Consider the following 19,667-nt stretch of genomic DNA (forward strand, 5'->3'; position numbering starts at 1 on the left):
CTGTGGAGGGAACAATTGGATTAGCAGCTAGTGTATACAGTAAATGCCTGAGCCCTCTCCTTATACTACATGTTATTTATTTTTTTATGTGGGGGTTTTATTTGTAGTGTGCCATGTGTGTTTTACTTGTAAGGTGTGATACTTTAATGTTATGATAACACTGCAGGGGAATAGGGAGGCATTATATGCTGTAAATCAAACAGGACAATTCAGTGATAATATCCAGTAGGTACAGGCATAGGTTATAGAACTGATGTGAGAGGAAAGTTACAACCTCTAACACACTGTAGAACCTTTAAGCAATTCGGTGCCAAATACTTGGAGCCTACTGTTTTGTGTAATAATAGTTTCTAAGACAGTGCTACTATTTTAAGTTGCCGTGTTTAAGTGCTGCCCTTGCTCATGTTGCTATGGAGACAGTGGCAGGCAGGGGTCATGGTCAGGTCAATGTGGGCTCTCCAGACATCCGGTCAGAGGTCAAGAATCAGGGGTGAGTGTTGCTACAGTGAGGTGCAGCTCATTCTCAGCTCAGATTCATTGAGGCAGTTGAGGTTTAATTATTTCTGAAATGAAATTTTGAAACCTTGGCTACACACCACAAATTTTGCCCCAAAGTTGCAAACATATTCACCTTTTCTAGCTGACTTACTGCACAGTGGTGTGACCTCATCTCGGCAAAATTTGGAGCTCTATTTTCCTGGAACAACATTTTCCGACTTAGCAGTTGTGTGTGCTTTATGCATGCGTGTGTGTGTGTGTGTGTGGTATCGATGACTGTTATACTAGACATGTTGAACTAGTTTCATGGACGACCTAACGTCTCGTAAAATGATGAGACAGAGTGTGACGATGTGATCTGGCATAGCTGTGGTTGTAATGCGGTTGTCGTGCTCGATCCCTGTAATGCTCTCTTTCCTTTCACACTCCTCCTCCTCTTTTTTTTATGTTCTGATCTCCCTCGCTTTCTTTTGCTTTTTATGTACATTCAGCTTATGTGTGTTTTTTTTAAAGTGAATCCTTCTTTTGTCAAGTACGTAGTCTGCTCATGTCGTTTTTGTAACTTTTGAGGGAAAGACACTGTACAACCGCAGTGACAGGAGCTACAATGTGTGCAAAGGGAAATAAAGGATGACAGAAGCCACACTGGAAAAGCACACATTTTCACCATCGATCAGCAACCCTGTCCAGTTTGGTATCTACTGTCTCTACTCTCTCCCAAGTCTTTAGAACAGTGTGAGTCCATTGATCAGGCTTTGTCATCCTCGTGTGTGTGCTGGTAAACCAGTGATCCTAATGAAGCTGAGTCCATCCAGCAAAGCTGCAGGAGCAGTGAGCAGTAGCACCAAAAATGTAACAGCTCATTCGTTCTCAACAGGAGCCAACTTATGAGGCAAATTCAGCGTAATTAAAGCCAGTCTGTGTAATTGAAGTATTCCTCTCTCTATCTTAGTAGCAAGGAAATTACACGCTGCAGTATGACTTGTTGGGCTATTGTACAGAATTTGTTGTGGTGTAATTCAGTGGCCTCCCACCCTCCCGTCCTCACTCCCTCCTTTCCTCTCTCCATTCCATCTTCATCCCCCTTCTCCCTTCCTCTTCATATCCATTAGCCTAATGAACACCCTCCAATTTCCTGCCACCGGGACAAACACGGTACACAGTATTGTTCTCTTCTCTTCTCCGTGCACGTACGCGTGTCCAAATGGGATGCACACGCTCCCTCATGTGTGTACCGTGTTTGCATGTGTGCTTGACAAGAGACGAGCGGGCAGGAGAGAATGCGCTGGTAAGCTCTCATTAAAATAGATGGCGGTAATCAAAGTGCAGAGCAATTAGCCATGGCTGAGTGGGCGGAGGGTGTACACTGTGTGTTACCGTGTGCCACTGTGTCAGGCCTATTGGTAAACATCGTGATAGTTCACCTCTCTCTGCATGTGGACACGGAGCAGAAGAGTTACGATATGCAGCCCTGAGGGGTATGCTTACCTCAATTTATCACAGTCAGACTGGCTGTTTTCTTTAGTGCCTGAAACAAGATTCTGTTATTAGCTGGTAGTTATTGGTTGTATTATCTGGTCTGGAGAAATCACATTTAATCATAGAGAAATCCTACAGTGCATTTTATGTCAGAAATTCAGAGAAATAGCGGCCTGTTTCAGAGTCCTGCAACACTTTTTCTTTCTTAAAAGAAAGTAAAATAAGAATATTTTACAAATCAACTTTTTCAAGTAGCTTTTTAGATATTAGTGTCTTAATTGTAAAAGAAGAGTTTTTTTTTGTTTTGTTTTTTCTTTACAGTTTAGAATATATTGCATGAATATATTGCATCGGGACATCCTTGTGGTTAACATTTATTCAATTTTTTCACTTGTTTGACAAAAATAATAATTAAATGACTTAATTATAGACAATGCTGACTTGATAATAAGATTATTTTGTAGTAAAACCAAAACAGAGATTTTCTTTTGTGTGAGATGTGCACTGAACAACAAACACAAGCCCAATTTAAGCTTTGGATGCCATAATCAAATACATAAGCAGAGTACCGAGACGTTTTAAGCCGTTTTGTTCCTGCTCTACCTGACTGCGTGTTTCAGAAATAAGAGAAAACAGATGCATCCACTGCTTTTTATTCCCTGCAGTGACATCTATCACAGGCAACCATCTCTAACCTAACTGCCTCACATGGGCAGAGTTTCTCTAACTTTCTCTTCTACACACACACACACACACACACGTACATACACATACAAGCACACACACACACACACACACACACACACACAGGCAGAAACACCACTGTGTCAACTCAGACCTGAGGCCATAAGTGTTATCTCCATCTGCCACGGGGCAGTGCTCATCTTCTCCTGAGTTATTTATTGTGTTGTGGCTGCAGTGGGCTGACCGTGGAGGCAGATAGGGGCATGGCCATTGCTTTACAGAACCCAGTCGTTCATTTACAGGTGAGTATCTCGCTTGCATGTCCTCAGGGGGGAAACTGCTTAGGTGCAACTTGAGGAAGGAACCGCGGAGGCAGAGTGAAGAACTATCAGAGATCCATGCTGTCTGAGTGATGTCAGGCCAGTTTGGTTTCCGCTGGAAACTGAGAAGCTGCTTTAAAATGCTGTTTGTGCATGTGCATCACGGAGGCCCGTCAGTGTTGGCAAGGCAACAGGCTGTCCATTTGGATGAGCTTCAAGTGAATAACTGCCACTTAACCTCACAAAGTGCTTAGTTGGCTTTTCCCTCTGGTGTTTGATGGACAAATCGACTGGTGTGTGAGTGACACTTGTTTTTGGAGATGTTGAGAGTGTTGGCTGATATTGTATGTCATAACAGCCACAGGTTTACAGTTGAATTAATATCAAAATACCTTCAGAAGTCTAATGCACTTTTGAACTCAGTATTATTTAATGTATATACCTTTAGAACTACCAAATGACCATTTGCTCAGAGTAGGACTCCTGCTGACTCTATATTGGAACTTTTTCTATTTAGTGGAGTACTACAAGTGTGTTATCCTGCAATTACAGCCAGAGAAAATGCTTCAAGCATTCAAAGAACCACACCTTGACTAAGGATGAGAGGAGACAATGGCACGTCGAAGGGGCCTCTGCGTTTCTGCTTTCTGTTAGTGGGCCTTAAAAGTGTGCTCATTCGGTGCTTGCCTCTATTTTCCCAGACAAACAAAAAAAGCACAGGTTGGACAGGAAATCTGAGGATGATGGGCATTTATGGCTCCAGTTATGACCCCATCGGCACATTTTTGAGCAGGCCGATGACAAGCTGCTGGAATGCCCTGCCGTTTTGCAGAGTCGTTTGAAAACATGATTAACGGTGGTGGAACACAATAGGAATGTGATTCTCATTTGAGCGGTGGGGTATGGCAGGCTAGCCTGGGAAATCATCCAGGCCCTAATTGCTGAAGCAGACCCTGATTCAGGCGGCTGGAACACACACACACACACACGCACACACACACACACACACACACACACACACACACACACACACACACACACAAATGCTCAAACAGATAGAGATAAAAAGTGTATCTTACAGCCTTGGCTGCTGGATTTATAATTATATCATAACAATAAACACAAATGGGATATGTCTGTGAACTCTCTGTCATGGTTACATTTCAGGAGCTACAAAAGTATGGTGAAGATTTTTTAAATGTGTGAATGTTCTTTGAGGTGCATTGTTAGTTGTAATGCATTTACTCATCATTTTATACATATTTTACAGTGAAACCAATCTCAAAATGCTAGTTATACCCGAAATAAGCAACACAACAATAGCCCAGGTCTACACATATTATCAAAGGGTCAGCAATTTGAAAAGCAATGAACATGCTCCCTCTTAATCAATAAAAAGTATTGCTTAATTTTAAGATTGTTGCTTTTCCTCAGTATGAAGTATTTGCTTACTGAAGGGCTCTTTTGAGGTATTGGATATTTTTATATCCATTTATATTAGCCCAATGAAAAAAGCCTTAAAGTGTTTTTTTTTTTTTGTCCAGAGGATTCCAGAAACTCAGTGTTGCACATCGTCTGAGGAAGCAGAACTCTGCTTCCTTACACTTGTGTATGGATTTATGGGTGATATAAAGAAAATTTACAGCAAGAATCATTTTGCTAAGAGCATTCTCTACAGAAGTATAAACCCGCCGTCTTGCTATGCTCTCCTCCTCTTTGCTGCTCCGCCCTTCCATTTCATTAAGTCTAAAGACAGCCATGGAAGTCTGAAGTCTCGTCTGTCACCACTGCTGCCTCCTCCCCTCTCCTTCTTTTATGTTTTCAACCTCTCCCTAGACCTTCAACTGCTTTTCTTCATACATTTCATGCTTACTTTCTTTCCTGTTCACCCTCTTCTCTCGAAAATCATCCATTTCTATTTCCCTGCTTCTTTTGTGTGGCTAGACAGCCGTGTAATTCTGGGCTGTGTGAGGAGCGGGATGAGACGAGGCCTTGTGTTGGTCGGCACCGTGCTAGTGTACCTACCTACAGCCATTCTCCCAGCAGCGTCTTTGTTCCTGCTCCATTGTGATAGGCTAGCTAAAGAGAAGCAGCTACACATGTTGTTTGGCTGCAAGACTGTCTGCAGTCTTTGTGATAAATATGGTCCTCCGTCTCTCTCAAGTATTGTTACTATTCTTCCTCTTGCTGCCTGTCTGCTTGGATACCTCTGGCTGTGTTGCATAAAAGAAGATTAGCTTCACCTCTGAGAGACACATGCACACAAGCACAAACAACACACAAACGCTAGGTTGTCCTTCAGTCCCTTTTGTCCCTCCTTTCTCGTTCCACATCTCCTTGTTGAGTCTCAATGTAGAGTTGTTCCAGTTTCTGTATGTGGACATTGCTCATTATGGTGGTTGGACTTGTATGTTTGAAAACCCCCATATTCTACAGAGGAGTCTTTAATGATAGTAATTAGCAAATTAGAAACCAGTAGATGTGTGTTAGGCTTGCAATATCATTGAAGTTTTGTGATGAGGAATAAGGGGTTGAATCAACACTGCACATGAATTAATACATGGTATATTCTAATCAATGTCTGTCAGTGGGTATAACTACTATTGAGATTATTCTTGCATTTTGATTATTTGAAAATTTTAACAGAATGCCAGTTGAAAATACAAAATAACAACAACAACAAAAAAGAAAAAAGAAACTGAAACTGAAAATGACAGTAATTAGCATACAGAGCACAGCATAAATCCTAAATGAGAATTAAAGTTTCTTAATTTACTGTATGACCATGGCAAGAAGCTCATAGTAGAGATTAAGTTTGATCAAACAGTGAGCTGGGATTAAGGGCTGATCAGTAGGCTTTGTCAAGGTTTAACCTCTGGTTGTATGACGAGTGTACAGACGTGCGTGCGCACACACACACACACACACACACACACACACACACACACACACACACGCCAAAGCTCAGACAGACGCAGTATTCTGCTGTTTGGTCAACGATTTTCTAAGTGCTAATCCTCTTTTTTTCCTTTCATGTTTCAATCACTGGTCAAGGCCTTATAAGTGGCCATATTACAGAAGTTATACAGAGTGATTTTTGAAAAGCTTTCTTATTTTTCAGAGGCGATGATGACTCACTTGACCTCCTTGCTGTGAGAATGAAGGTGAAGACAAACCTACTTCACTGCCTTGGCCTTGACTTGAAAGTCCATTTCCCTAACCTTCAGTGTAGTACAGATATTACTTTATCCCTCTGATAATGCAGGTCTGCCATTTTCTGTTTATTATTCAGGAGCTTCTCAGAGTCATTGAAAAAAAGAAATCTTTACAATGATGCTATTTAGTGCATATAAATAACATTTTAATAAGATGGGCTAAGTTCATTTTATTTGCAGCTTTTTAGAAATGAGTAGTAATGAGTCCACCATAGTATGTAAAACCTTTAAATAATTTTCAGTGAGCTAATATACTGTATGTAGCTTTGCAATGGTGTTGAGCAGAAGTTGGGCAAATATGGTCTGAGAGCAAATTTAATTCCAGGAAATAAAAATGGATGTTTAAAAAAGCATCCAGGCTCTTCAGTCAGTGACATTTCCTCCGTAATCCCCATTTAAGCTCATCATACCTTTGTGCCTCATTTACATGTGAAGACCCAGGAAAATGCTTTGGTTAATCACAAGATAAATGAGCGGTGATGTAGTTACCATGGTTTCAGAGTAACATAATTGAGTTTTCTACTTAAAAACTCCAAGGGAAGAGCAATTAAGTAAGCAACACAATTTAGTGCTTGTTTTTCTCCTGATGATATGAAAAATATAGCTGCATCTGGCTCTTTAAGTTGTTTTTCCAGAGATTATTAAATTGTTACTTACTATTATGAGTACAGAATATTAGCTTAGTAATGGAGTAACAAACCTTTCCTCTCTTTCAAGTTGAAGGGTGCATTGTATCAGTTAGGGCCACCTCTTTTTTTCCTTTTACTGTGATTCAGCCTCTTATCCGTGGAGCGAGTCGAACAAGGCTAAATTCTTTGGCAGGAGGCATTAGCTGGCTGGCAAGAAAATAGAATTAAATATAAAAGATGTTTCAGGGTTAAGCAAAGTCCTCGAGGTCCAGTTGTGTGAGTCCAGTAATTCAATTTAGATAGAAAATGTGTGTATGAGTTTGTGTTTAAGGATGAGAAATTCCCCCAAATCCCAGCCACGCCGAGAACCAAACCAAAGTTTGATTTTGTTTGTGTGCGACTGTAAGGGTGAGATAGAGGGAGGAGCGACAGTTTTATTATTTACCTCCAGCTGTTTGTGCCGACAGCGTGGATGACAGTGAGCCAAACACACACACTGACCCCTGATGAGGCTCGCTCCCTTGGTCCTTCTTTCTCCCTCCCCCTGCCTGCTGGTCACACTAATTGCTTAAACATGCAGTCTCTTAGTTGTCATGGAAACTGTTTTATTGTCATTTTATTGGAAAAGGTGGCCCTCAGCTGTACATTATCTAGCTACATAACTATAACAAAATGCTTTCTCTTGACTTTTTTATGTATCTATAATATTCTTAAGAGTATCTTTCTGGCCCGCTGTGGTAGCAGAGACAACTTGCTTGACTTTCTGGCCTTATTCACTTGTCATCGTCATTTACGTGTTGCACTTCTTCATCTTTCTCATTTTTCTGTTATTGTTCAAAATCATCCTCATTAACCTCCCCCTCAACTTACCCTTCATTTGTGTCATCTTTCACTGTCTGCTTCCTCTCCTCCACTTATCCTCTCTTCACTGATGCACTGTTCATCAACTCCTTTTTTCACTCTTGATTTGCTATTCTCACATTTTCAGACACATTTCCATCATCTCTCCAGTCCACTGTTTTCTCCTCTCAGTTTTTTTCCTCTATATTTCTATATACATATATTTCTATTCCTGCCATATCGTTTGGTATCCACATCATCACGATCCTACACGTTTTCCCTTTGTCACTTCATCAGTCCCTCCTCCTATCCCATCTCTTTCTCTAATCCTCCATCCCACATACCTCCATCAGCTGCATCATCCCGTCTTCATCCTCCTCCATCCATTTTTCTGCTCACCTTATCTTCTCCACCATTCTCTTAAAATATTTTTTTTTCTTTCAACAAAGTCTCTAAAAAGCATTTTCTTTCTCTTTCTCCTCTTCATCCTACCCTTTTAGTGGTGTTTCCTCCCTTTTTTAACACCAGCAGCAGCTTCTCCAGCTCAAACACCCTCTCTCAACATTATCTCCCACAGCATTGCCTCTATCTAAATGTTTAGTATGCACAAAGCGTCCAACTGGGGCTTTTGTCACAGGCTCTGTACATTATTGAAAGCGAGCAGATCACTAATTCATGTCAGCTGAGCCTTGTGGGGTTTGGGTGGAGGTGGGTGGGAGCTTGTTGCTTCTTGAAGGCCTTTCATGTGGCTGGAACCACGTCTTAGCCATCACATCCCACACCTCTGCTCCGTCCTCCCTTGTCTCCTCTGCTATCTCCTTTCACATCCTCTCCTTTCACCTCACTCCAGCCTTATTAATGGGCTCTCATTCTTTCTTCTTTCTCTCACTTTCCCCTACTTTCCCTTCCTTAGCTCTGTCAGTCTCCCATGATGCACCCCCTCTGTCTCTGTTCAACCTCGATCTACTGTATAGAGATTTCTGCTCACTCTTGTTTCCTGCTGTAGTCGCTTTCCATCTCTCCCCTCTCCCTCCCTGATTCATTGATGTCTAATCTAATTGCTTTTGCTCTGACCCTGGGGACCCGGGCACAGTGTAACAAGCTCCCAGTGGATACACTCTGCCTTGGCCTTCATCACTGCATCCCTGAATTGCTGCTTTCTTTTTTATCTGTTTCTTCAGCGACTCTTCCCACTGCATTCATTCATTAGCAGCACCAACGCCGTAGCCCCAAGACGCACAGCATGATAACAGACTCTAATCTAAGTCTGGCCACAGTACAAGGTTGGGTCAGCAATGACCAACTGCAACAGGTCTTTTTCTAGTCCTAAGTTTGGAGTTTTTCTGGACCACATCTTAGAGTGGGCCTCAGAGAGCGAGAGGGAGAAAAAGAGTGTTGGAAAAGGAAGAAGGGTGATGTAAGATTTGGTGGGAAAAAGAAAAATAAACAGGGAGAGGATGGGAAGGGAGAATGGAAAAAGTAGGAAGAGAACAACATGGAGAGGCTCGAAGGCTCAATGCAACTGAAATGTAATAGAAAAGGTGGAATATGAAGATGCAGCCCAGTGAACTAAAGCAGATAGACCAGTGCACATTTTAACAGCTTTGGCTCCACTCAGAAATAAGGATTTAAGAAATATGACACACATTTTAACTTGTCTTTCCTCCTTGAACCCACAGTGCGATATGTCACACATTAAGCGACAACCACGAATAGCATCACCTTAAATGAAACCAGAAGTGAAAACACGCCAGCTTATGAATCACGCTGTGATCGAGAGGCTCAAAAGTTTCGTTGCGCCGAATTCCCCCGTTGATCTGCATTCTGTTCTCACTGCTGTTTGCTCGATAGTGAGGAAGTGGCATAAAAAACATGAAAGGAGCTCATATTCTACCCAACAAGTCTTCACACATTACGCTTGGTCTGTGTTGAAATAAGCCAGCCAAGTGGTGAGTGAATGTGAGCAATGCATTTCAGAATAACCTCAGTTGGCAGTCACATTGCATGAAAGCATATGAGCACAGTGCGAGTTCTGAGACAGCACAAATACCTCAATATTGTTCCCTGTTTCACTTTGACGTGAAGCTCAATGACAGCAGACAGCTCAACATCACTTTTAACGTGATGTGGAGCCATACAGTGTGTGTGTGTGTGTGTGTGAGTGTGTGTAAGCTTGTGTTTTTGTGTCATAAATATTCATGATAGAACACCAGCATAAAGATCAAAACATTTTCTCCTGAAGGTTAATAGGTCAAATGCGTTGATCAAAATCTAGTTGTTGCACACACTCCTCTCATTAGAGGCATTTAAAGAGAATCATTTGATACAGATACTCTGATCTTCCCCTTGGCCTTCCCTAGTGTATACTCTCGCTCTCTCTCCCACACACACACACACACACACACACACACACACACACACACGCACATGCATGCACGCACAGGCACGCACACTCTGTAGGTCCTCTGGGCTCAGGCACTGGGGCTGAATGCAGATATCCCTCTTTGAAGTGAGCAAGCTCACCGTATATGTGGGTGTCAGTGCCCGCGCTTGCACGCACAAATACACACATACACTCCTGCTGTGTTAGTGCATGCTTTTTTAATCAGATCAGGTGTTTAATTATTAATGTGTGTGTTAAAAGAAGCAGAGGCAGAATATGTGAACAGTTATGACCCTGCAGCTGTACTGTTTAACCTCTACTGTGGAATAATTCCGCATGTGCATGTATATGTATGTGCGTGTGTGTGTGTGTGTGTGTGTGTGTGTTTAAGACAGAGAGAGGTAAAGAGGAAGAGAGCTGCAGTGTGTGTTTATACACTTTAGTGTTTTTCAGACAGATCAAAATTTCCCCCAAGCAAAAGTGAAATGCAAGATACAGGACACAGACGTTGCAGGTGATTCTTTAAACATTTGCTCTTTCTCTGTGTCTCTCTGTAGGTGTGTGGAAATCATCGCCAAGGAGGGGAGGAGTCTGAAGGAGCTCTATCTTGTGTCTTGTAAAATCACAGACCACGGTAGGATACTTTTCAATCACTGTCCCTTTGTTGCAGTCAAACTCCAACATTATTATCGCAAACCATTATTACCCACAGTCACTACCATGATTCAGGACTCATTTGATTTTTATGACTCGCCCCTTACGAGACTTGCAAACAGTAAAAATATTATTGAAAAGTTTCACACAGAATTAAGTAATGTTAGCTGGATCTCCTCTGTGCATTTCATAGATGTTCATACTGTACTGCTAACTTAGCAGGAGGATTTCTATGCGTTTGCTTGTGTTTGTGGATTAGAGGTGTTTGTATTGTCTGACAGGAGATGTACAAGGCGTTTTCCTTCCCAGCATACAGACAGAACGTCTCTACATCCCTCTAGCACAGTCTTCCCTTTTTATTTTGTTTACACTACCTCGCTTCTCTGCTTGATTCCATTCTGCCATATGTTTTGCAGAATATTTGAGTCTTTTATCAGCTACAGTACAATACACAGTTGGAGTACTTCAGTACTGAAGCATCAGGAGCGCGATGCTGACAAACACTGCTTGCATGAATTATTTGATTCCTTGTGTGGCAGAGTGTTGGTCTGTTTAGTTGATGCACTGCCATTGTGTGTGTGTGTGTGTTTGTGTGTGTGTGTGTGTGAAGGTGCGTGTTCATTTGTTTGTGCAGGTGTGTACCCTGGGAGCTCCATAAATGAGAGGTACCGACTGTGTTGGGTGCCTACTTTTTTCAAGAGGTACTCAGTATGACACAATCTGAAGTTCTTTTTTCTCGCATTTTTTGGTCCAATCATATTTTTCAATCAAAGCACCCAACAATCCACATTGTGGCCAAAACAAAGCTCTAACTAGGATGAATCATGTTTGCTTGAGTTTGACTGTCAGAATTTAATTTTACTTTTGTTTTAATAGAAATGGTTTGTGCCTGTTTTTTTTCTTGCTTTTATATTTTGTTAACTCATTGTGTGAATAAATTGCCTTTTCAGAATAGCACAAATGACACACAGGCCTTCTGCTTGTTTGTCCCATGGAGTTTTTGTAAGTTGGCTAGTTAATGTCATTTTGTTTTATTTTTGAACTTAAGAAAGTCAGTAGCCTGTGCTTTTTAAAGTTGGGCTGGGTGCCCGTTTTCTGTGTCAGACCATATTGCTTCAGTCGTTTGTTTTTTAACTTCTTGTCGTCTGAATGATTAGCCTATTGAAAATTGCACAAAGGGACTACTGAGACAAGAGACAAACAAGCCTTCTGCTTGTTAGTCCCATGGTGTTTGCTTAAGAGCTTAGAGAGCTTAGGTTTGGCCAGGAAATGTTTTTCTTTTTTGTGGGCCTGTAAAGCTCATGGAAGTGTTGTATAATATTTGGATGCACAGATTATCTTGACGTGTATGATGCTGTATTATACCCTTTCTATACAGGCACTGATGTATGGTGTGGCTAAACCCACATGTTGGTTTGCTCCAGCAAACATTCATTCACATTTTATAGAAATGCTATGCTTGCTTTCTTTCTCTCTTGTTTCTGCTGTGTTTGGCAATGGTTGTGGTTAAATGTCTGTAAAATGAATCATCAGTAAGATATAAACCTGTGCATCAAAAGTAGTAGTAGTGTATGAAGAGTATTGAACCCAGCTTAGGAGGAGAGTCATGGAGCCCTGAGGAAACCCTGGGCTGTGAGGTGATTTTTAGTGTAGTGACTATGCTATTGTGGAGATCATGATGAGTGTCACTAACCCCCTAAAATGACTATTTATATGATGAGCATTTGGTCCAATAAAAGTTGTTCAGCATAGAAGAACCATAAAAGTTCTCAATGTGCAAGCCCACAGAAGCCTCATGTGCACACAGTGAGCAACCTTTTTGAACAAGGCAACATCTTGGAATGAGGTATTCAGGCTTCTACGTATATGTATGGTGCTGACCCATTCAGATTCACTGCAAGCTGCATCATTATATCTGTCTGAATCAGATTTTGTACTTATAAAGGCACTGCAGTCAGCAATTTACAGCTCCAAGTGTTGGCTACTTTTCTGATGTAGCTGACTTCTATAAACTTTGAGGGGACTGTCCTTCATCTTTCCCCCCTTCAGTAAATCTCCACTATTTTGCCTTTTCTTTAGTAGTTTTACTAAGTAGTGACAGCAGATTTGGAAAAAAAAAAGGTTTGATGCCATGTGTTAATTGCCCAAGGTTTCCCTAAGGAAGTAGTGATTATGTCACGTGTTGCCGCAGAGTGGAGACTTGAATGGTTGTTCTCCAACATGAGCTGCAGTTTGCTGCCAACTTCTGTGAGTTACAGTGACAATAATCACCTTGACCTCTCTGAACCTGAACCTTAAGTGTGTGTGCGTGTGTGTGAAACATTATGTGGGCGTGCATCTACTGGTGTTTGATTAATGACTCCAAGATCACAATAGTACATTAAACCTGGAACGCACACAACCACCCCCTTATATATCCCTCTCTTTCTGTGTGTCTCTCTAATCATTTTGACCAAGATGAATTGGTGATATCTGATCTTCTTCCTTCACTAATGACCCCTCTGGCCCTCTTTGGCTGATGATGGGGTCTGTGTGTATTTATATATGTGTGTGTGTATGCGTATGTCCTCCCAGGACAGAGATGCTTGTTGTAGGAGCTCTGCTCTAACAAAATGATTGGTGGATTTCCTGCTTCAGTCTCTGATAAATTAAATAACAGAAATGAGATTTTACATCTGCCAAGCCGGCCTCCGTTTTTTTTTTCCGCCCATCTCCTGCGCTAATTATTTTTATTAATGGCCTCTCTGAGTGCATTTGAGATGTCCACAAGCCTCTTACGTTTGAGTGTTCTGTTTTTTCCTCCCAGCGTTTGCTTCCTGTGTGATTTTATAGAAGCTTTGAGGACAGACAGAGAGACATAAAGACAGGTTTAGATGACAGAAAGAGAGAGCTAGGCAACATGTAATTTTACTCCCAGTGCAGATGGTTTTAGAGATTATTTGTGAAGCAGAGGAAACAAATGGAAAAAGCGAGGATAGAGCTTTTTTGCCGTAATGATCTTACTGAAAGCCCTATTAGTGCTGTGGAAAAAAAAAAGAAAACTTCCCAGACTTCTTTCTTATTCCTCAAAGAACAGGAAAAGTAATTATCTTAATAACATTTTGGTTGTAATCAAAGAAGTGTAGAGACTTGTTAAACACCTGGTTTCTTTGATTCACATATTTCATGAGATTTATGCATTTCAGTAACTGTTGGTTTTTCACACCTGTAACATATAATTGATGATAGATAATGGTCACGCTACTGAAGATTTTGTTAAAGCTCTAAAAGCATTCCAGCCCTGATTTCCTCTGTCTTTCATTCACCTCTCTGTATTCTTTTTGCTACGTAATCCTTTTTGTGCACATGGCCTTCTCTTACTTTGCAGGCTTTTTTGTTTGTCTCACTGACATTTTCAAAAGCTACTAACATCTGCCACACACACAATGTCACGTGCATACTCACATATCATCAGTGTGGTCATGAAACAAAATCATCGAAAGAGGAGGACATTTTAAGTGTATTAAAGAGAATAAAAAGTGAAAAAAACAACAATTTTTAAGACAAATAAACTACAACAATTAGTTTGTTTTAAGGCATGGCTCATTTAATTTACAAAAATAACCTGCTTGACATTTAATATCTCAATTATTGATATTTCTATAACTATTGATTCTACAGGAGTGTGGTCAAGGGTATCCAGAAACAGTGCATAAAGTATACCCATATCTAATCAGACACCAGGAGCTCTCTGTAATTCTTGGACTCCAGAAACAGGGAAACCATATGGAAACCATTTAGCATTACCGTGGGACCAGGGCTTATTTAGATAATACAACTCATCTCTTCATATAGGAACCCTCCAGCTGCAGGCCTTTGAGCAATTACAAGCCCTGACCCTTTGTTTAAGAACCCCTAATCTACAGAGTGCCCACTTATCACTGCCACTTGCAGGCTTCGAGGGCTGCCGAGACTTTCCAACACATTTAGTAATTTTATATTTAAATGTGGTGTGTAGTTGTGATGTTGGGGTCTGGGAACAGATTGTCTGTGTTGTGGATTTTGAAGAAAAAAAAAAAATCTAAACTCCCAAGCATGTCACTGCTGTCCCTTCTTAAAGAAAATAAAGAAAAACAGGCCTCTCCTAAGTTCATGAGATAGAGAGGTCAATTGAAGTGCTTTGAGATAATGTTAAGGAAGTATTGATAAAGCAAATAACATTTAAAAATAATACATCCTTGTCTCCTCTTTCCGTAACTGGCTAGATTCCATGAGGTGACTCACTATGAAGTGACGCAGATACTTAAAAGTCATGAGAGACATTTGCCCCTTCTTTTTTATAACTGTTCACACATGTATAAGAAAATAGAAAAAGACGACCACCTAAGGTCATTATTCCCATAGGCATGTGGACTGCAGGGTCTCAGGCTGCCCATTACTTGCAGAAATAGAAGTACCACTATAAGATGGGTTTGAAAGCTGATCCTGATGGGAAAACGTTCTCCACTTCTCTCCCAGTGCTAATCAGATCTCTACACCACCACTGTCATCCTCAGTGACCGACCCATATGCAGGTAGTGGCCCATACTGTATCTTCAACACACCTGGATAGACAGTGATACCTTCTTGTCTCCTCTCACTCTTGCACCTTTTGTTCTTATATGTGTGTGTGTTTTGCTTTCACATGCGACCATTTGTGTTTCTGCACTGCATTGGTGTGTAGCTACCTGCGCTTATCTTGTCCCTTGTAGCCCATTCGCTTTATCTGAAGACAAAAAGAGAGACCTTGGCACCTCCGTTCTTTACATATGGTAATTCTCCTCTTTCACCCACACGCCTCCCCGTGGTCCCTTACCTTGTCAGTCACGGCCTCCTGTGTACATCTGTGCGAATACAAGATCGAGTGAGACACCTGTGGGAAACTGTATGAGCGAGAGGGAAGAAAAGGAACAGCTTTGGTCTCAGTTGCGAAGTGGGAGGAATTATTTCAGGCTTTCCAGAGTGATGAAAGTCAGAGTCCCATTTACTTTTTGTATACACAACATTAGGTGACTGGCATTTTGAGCACTTTCAAGTCTTAGGTGGTCGTGAAATTCTCTTGGTTGAATCATCAGTGCAGAATATGAGCACTTTCAAACAAGAAAGTCTGTTGTGTGTGTTGTTGACAGCGAATGGAAACAAACCTAAGCTAAGAATTGTGGGAAACCTAATAATACATTCAGCAGTTCAGCTTACCATCAATTTCTATGTCAATTTTGGATAAGTCCTGTATTCATGGCTCAGTGTATAGTTCCCAGTTGAAGTGTTTTGGACTTGCTACAGCACTGATTTGCACTTTGAACTGGTGGTTTCTCCATAGCAACGGCAACTGAGGCTAATGGGTATTTTATCATTTAAAGGCATCTGCAATACCAATAACTAAATGAATTTTAAAAAGTGCAAAAATAAATAGATAGAAGATAAATTAACATAACATAATCCTATAGTATAGCTGAATCATCAGGTGACTCTTGTTATACTTAAAATATTTGAAATGGGAATCTTGACAATGACAGCCCATCGTCCAGACTGTTGTGATTGTGTTGTGTTGTTGTATAAGAGGGACTGAGCTACTCAAATTGTGCATTTCATTGTTATGTCCATCTGTATTTACCCATCTGTCAGCTTGTGAGATTATTGTTGTCATTCAATTTTCATTCGTCTTATTCTCTTATTTGTTCATCCCCTTCACAGCACTCACATAATTAACATGCATCGCATCTACATTTTTCTCCCATTTTTCCTCTTTTTTTCCCCTGCTATGAACCCTGTTCCAAGAACAAACCCCTTCCTCCTCTCTTTTCCCCTCTCATCCCTCTTTCCATCCATCTTTCAGCTCTTGCTTTTATCTGAGGTGCTTTACTCTAAATGTACTGAACGTTGATAGATGGGGCTTCCCTGCCCCTCCCCTTGAGCAGAACCTTAAGAATGAAGTATTGCTGTATATGTGTGTTCACTGATCACTGTTCACTGTGTGTGTGTGTGTGTGTGTGTGTGTGTGTGTTTGTGTGACTCCGTGCTTGTTTACATGCCTTTGTGTGAGCTTGTGTATACTTTAACAGGTCTTACTTGCTGTTGGCGAAATTTTGACACACACATAGTCCCCAGAGTATCATAGTGCTTTTTACACAGTGAGGTTACTTAGCATAAAAGCAGCTGAAACAGCACGGTAACTACCTTACTGACAATGAAAATGACATGTGTGTGTTATGCTCCCATATACAATATGATGAGGCCATTACGGTATATTCAAAGCTCAAGAGTTTTAACCTTAAGCCAGCATTCACTTTTTTATTATTCTGTGCTATTTGTGGGATTGATGCACATGTCAATCCCGTTCCACATGATACCACTGTCTTGCAAGCGATGGCTGTATGACATAGTGCCATTTTAAAATGTCACACAATATTGGAGTCACTGCAATAAAGAACAGTGAGGAGGACTTAAGCAAGGCGATCAGTTATCGCATTTACATGAGGCATGATCAAACCTTGTGGTGATATGGTTAAAATGTAAATGGTTGAAGCTTTCTTCCTTTTTCACATCTCTATTTCTCTTCTCTCTTCTCGCATTTGCCCCCCCATCTTGTTTCTTTACTTAGCAGTTATTCACCACCATACAGTCTAAGTGCTGTGAAACATAATGTGATGTAAACTTAGATAATGTAATAGCTTGTTTGCTCCTCTCTGTCTGGCATTCAGTAGGTAAATAATGTAACTCTAAAAGCAGTCGATTAAAATGCGCAGAGCAGTACAGCAGATTTATGTGGGCTGCTAAGGGGAGCAAGTCAATAGACAATCTTTGTCCGTCTGTATCACCACTGTGACTGTGGGTGTGTGTGTATACCTGTTGTTGCTGTTCTTTGTCATGTAGATACTGACATAAGTATTTTGAAAGCAATTTAAAGAACAGTGCAACTACTGTTTACTGTGCAACATTTATTTATTAATTTATTGAGAAACTAGAACAGCACACAGTAGCGCGCATAGCTTTTCCAAGGCCAAACAATCCTACACGTTTGTCTAGCTCTTGTAATAAAAACTTAAAAGAAAAAAGGAAAGTACCACATCTGATTTATTATCTGTAGCTGCACAAAACTGTACAAACTCATAGTCATGTCAACAACATAAATATGTTGAAAATGTCCCCCCAAAAAAGGCCCATCTTGCAATGTTAAGGAAAGTGATCTATCTATCTTGTCCAGGGTCTGTCCTTTTAATCAGTTCCATATCAATTTTTAATGGGTTTGTTCTTGGCCCATGCACCATCCCTCCGTCAAGTTCAGTGCAGATCAGTTCAGTACTTTTTGTGTAATGCTGCTGACAAATTAACAAACACATTCTGGTTAAAACAAGGTGGAGTTTTTATGTTTCTATGGAGAAACATAAGTGAGTCAGTGATTTTATCACTGTTTATCTTCCTTAAGAGGAAGAAAAAAATACTGTTGCACAGTGGTCAGTGAATATCAGCGTATTACTGGGATAAATCTTTGAGGTCTTTGGTCCCTTTTTATTCACCTTGCAACCTAAATGTTGAAGAGTGTAACCATCACAACACAACTTGACAGGAGAACCACCCAGGCGAGATCCTCCTGACATCAATTCCATTAAGTGTGAAACAATGGAAGCGGAGGTAGCCAAGCCCATAGGCCAACTCCCATGACCCTTTTCCATATCACGCCGTGACCCTAAAAACCAATGGAGCAGTAGTACACAGAAACAGCACATACTAGGAAAATTCATAAGCGGTGTGTGTTTTCTCCTTGAGGGGAAGGAGAGAGATGGTGGAACAGGGAGAGGGAGAGAGTAACATATGTTGCAGGAAGCTACTGGACACAGTGAGGGCAAAGACTCATAAAGTGGGTTATTATCTCTGCAAATCAATGAGAGTTCCTGAGCCGCAGGGAAAACAACCAACATTACATCAAGCTCAGAGCTGGACTTCAGTACTACTGGCAGACCACCTGGAAGCTGCAGCATTGGGTGCTGATATTTACTCTGTATTATCAAAGGCTGCAACTAGCATGAGTCTACCAGTTATTTTCTTGAAGCATCAATTAATCACTTAGTCTGAATTGTTGGGACAAAGTGAAAAGAAAAAGCGCCTTGGTTTCCTTGTGTAAAGCAGAGAAAAGCAGTGAATCCCCTCAACAAAATTATACTACAGAATGTTTCTTAAAGAGTGGCTGAAGCAATCAGTTGGTAATCAAAACAGTTTTAGATTTACTGACCAATGGTCTAGCCTTATCATCATAATTTAACTGAGATATACAGTGCACAAAACACACTTGTTTCCTTTTTTGCCAACTGGTTCATATGTTCTTCAAACTGCAAAGTTCAACAAATGCAATAAGTGAAACCCTAAAAGTAAGTGAAGAATGTTTCTATCAGAGGAAAAGGTTCGCCTTTGGCTTCAGCCATGGAAACTCATGAAAACAGCCTTTCTGTGGAGAGTAAGTAAGGATGACCGTTCTCCCACCATTTACACGTTTGGAAAGTTCATCAGATGATATACAGGAAAATTGAGAGGGTGACGGGTAAGGAGGGAGCAGAAACAGCTTGAGCGGCTGGACTTGAACCTCCGCAGGGGGAGGGCATTTAACTGGAAGACTGCCGCTCAAGTGCGTAAGTACACTTCCATAGGGTTCCAATCTACAGATTCTTCATAGTGTAGTAGAGTATATAAAGTCAAGATTTCCATTTCCTTACATCAGCCTTCAGTGGTATTTGCAGATTGGGGAGCAGCGCAAAGAGGCTGAAATTGAATTAGTTTCCATATATTGTCCTCTCCTCCTCTTTCTCCAGCTAAGCCCTGTGGTCTATCCACTGTTTGCCTTATGGGGGAGAAAAGTGAGGGGGGCTTAAGCTGTGAAGGCTGGGGCTTACGCTGTCTACCATCTTACTGGTCACACACAAACACACTTGCACACTAGCTCTCTCTCTCTCTC

General features: G+C 41.0%; 1 protein-coding gene across 1 annotated transcript in view; it reads left to right on the forward strand.

Moving 5' to 3' along the window:
• The window catches only part of fbxl17 (F-box and leucine-rich repeat protein 17), a 204,570-nt gene that overhangs the window by 131,822 nt on the left and 53,081 nt on the right, over positions 1–19,667 (forward strand). The window contains exon 9 of the mRNA XM_018675016.2: positions 10,606–10,682. Within this exon, the coding sequence (XP_018530532.1) occupies positions 10,606–10,682 (77 nt within the window). The remainder of the gene's footprint in view (positions 1–10,605; positions 10,683–19,667) is intronic.

Source organism: Lates calcarifer, linkage group LG13, assembly GCF_001640805.2.
Source record: "Lates calcarifer isolate ASB-BC8 linkage group LG13, TLL_Latcal_v3, whole genome shotgun sequence".
Lineage (NCBI taxonomy): Eukaryota > Metazoa > Chordata > Actinopteri > Centropomidae > Lates > Lates calcarifer.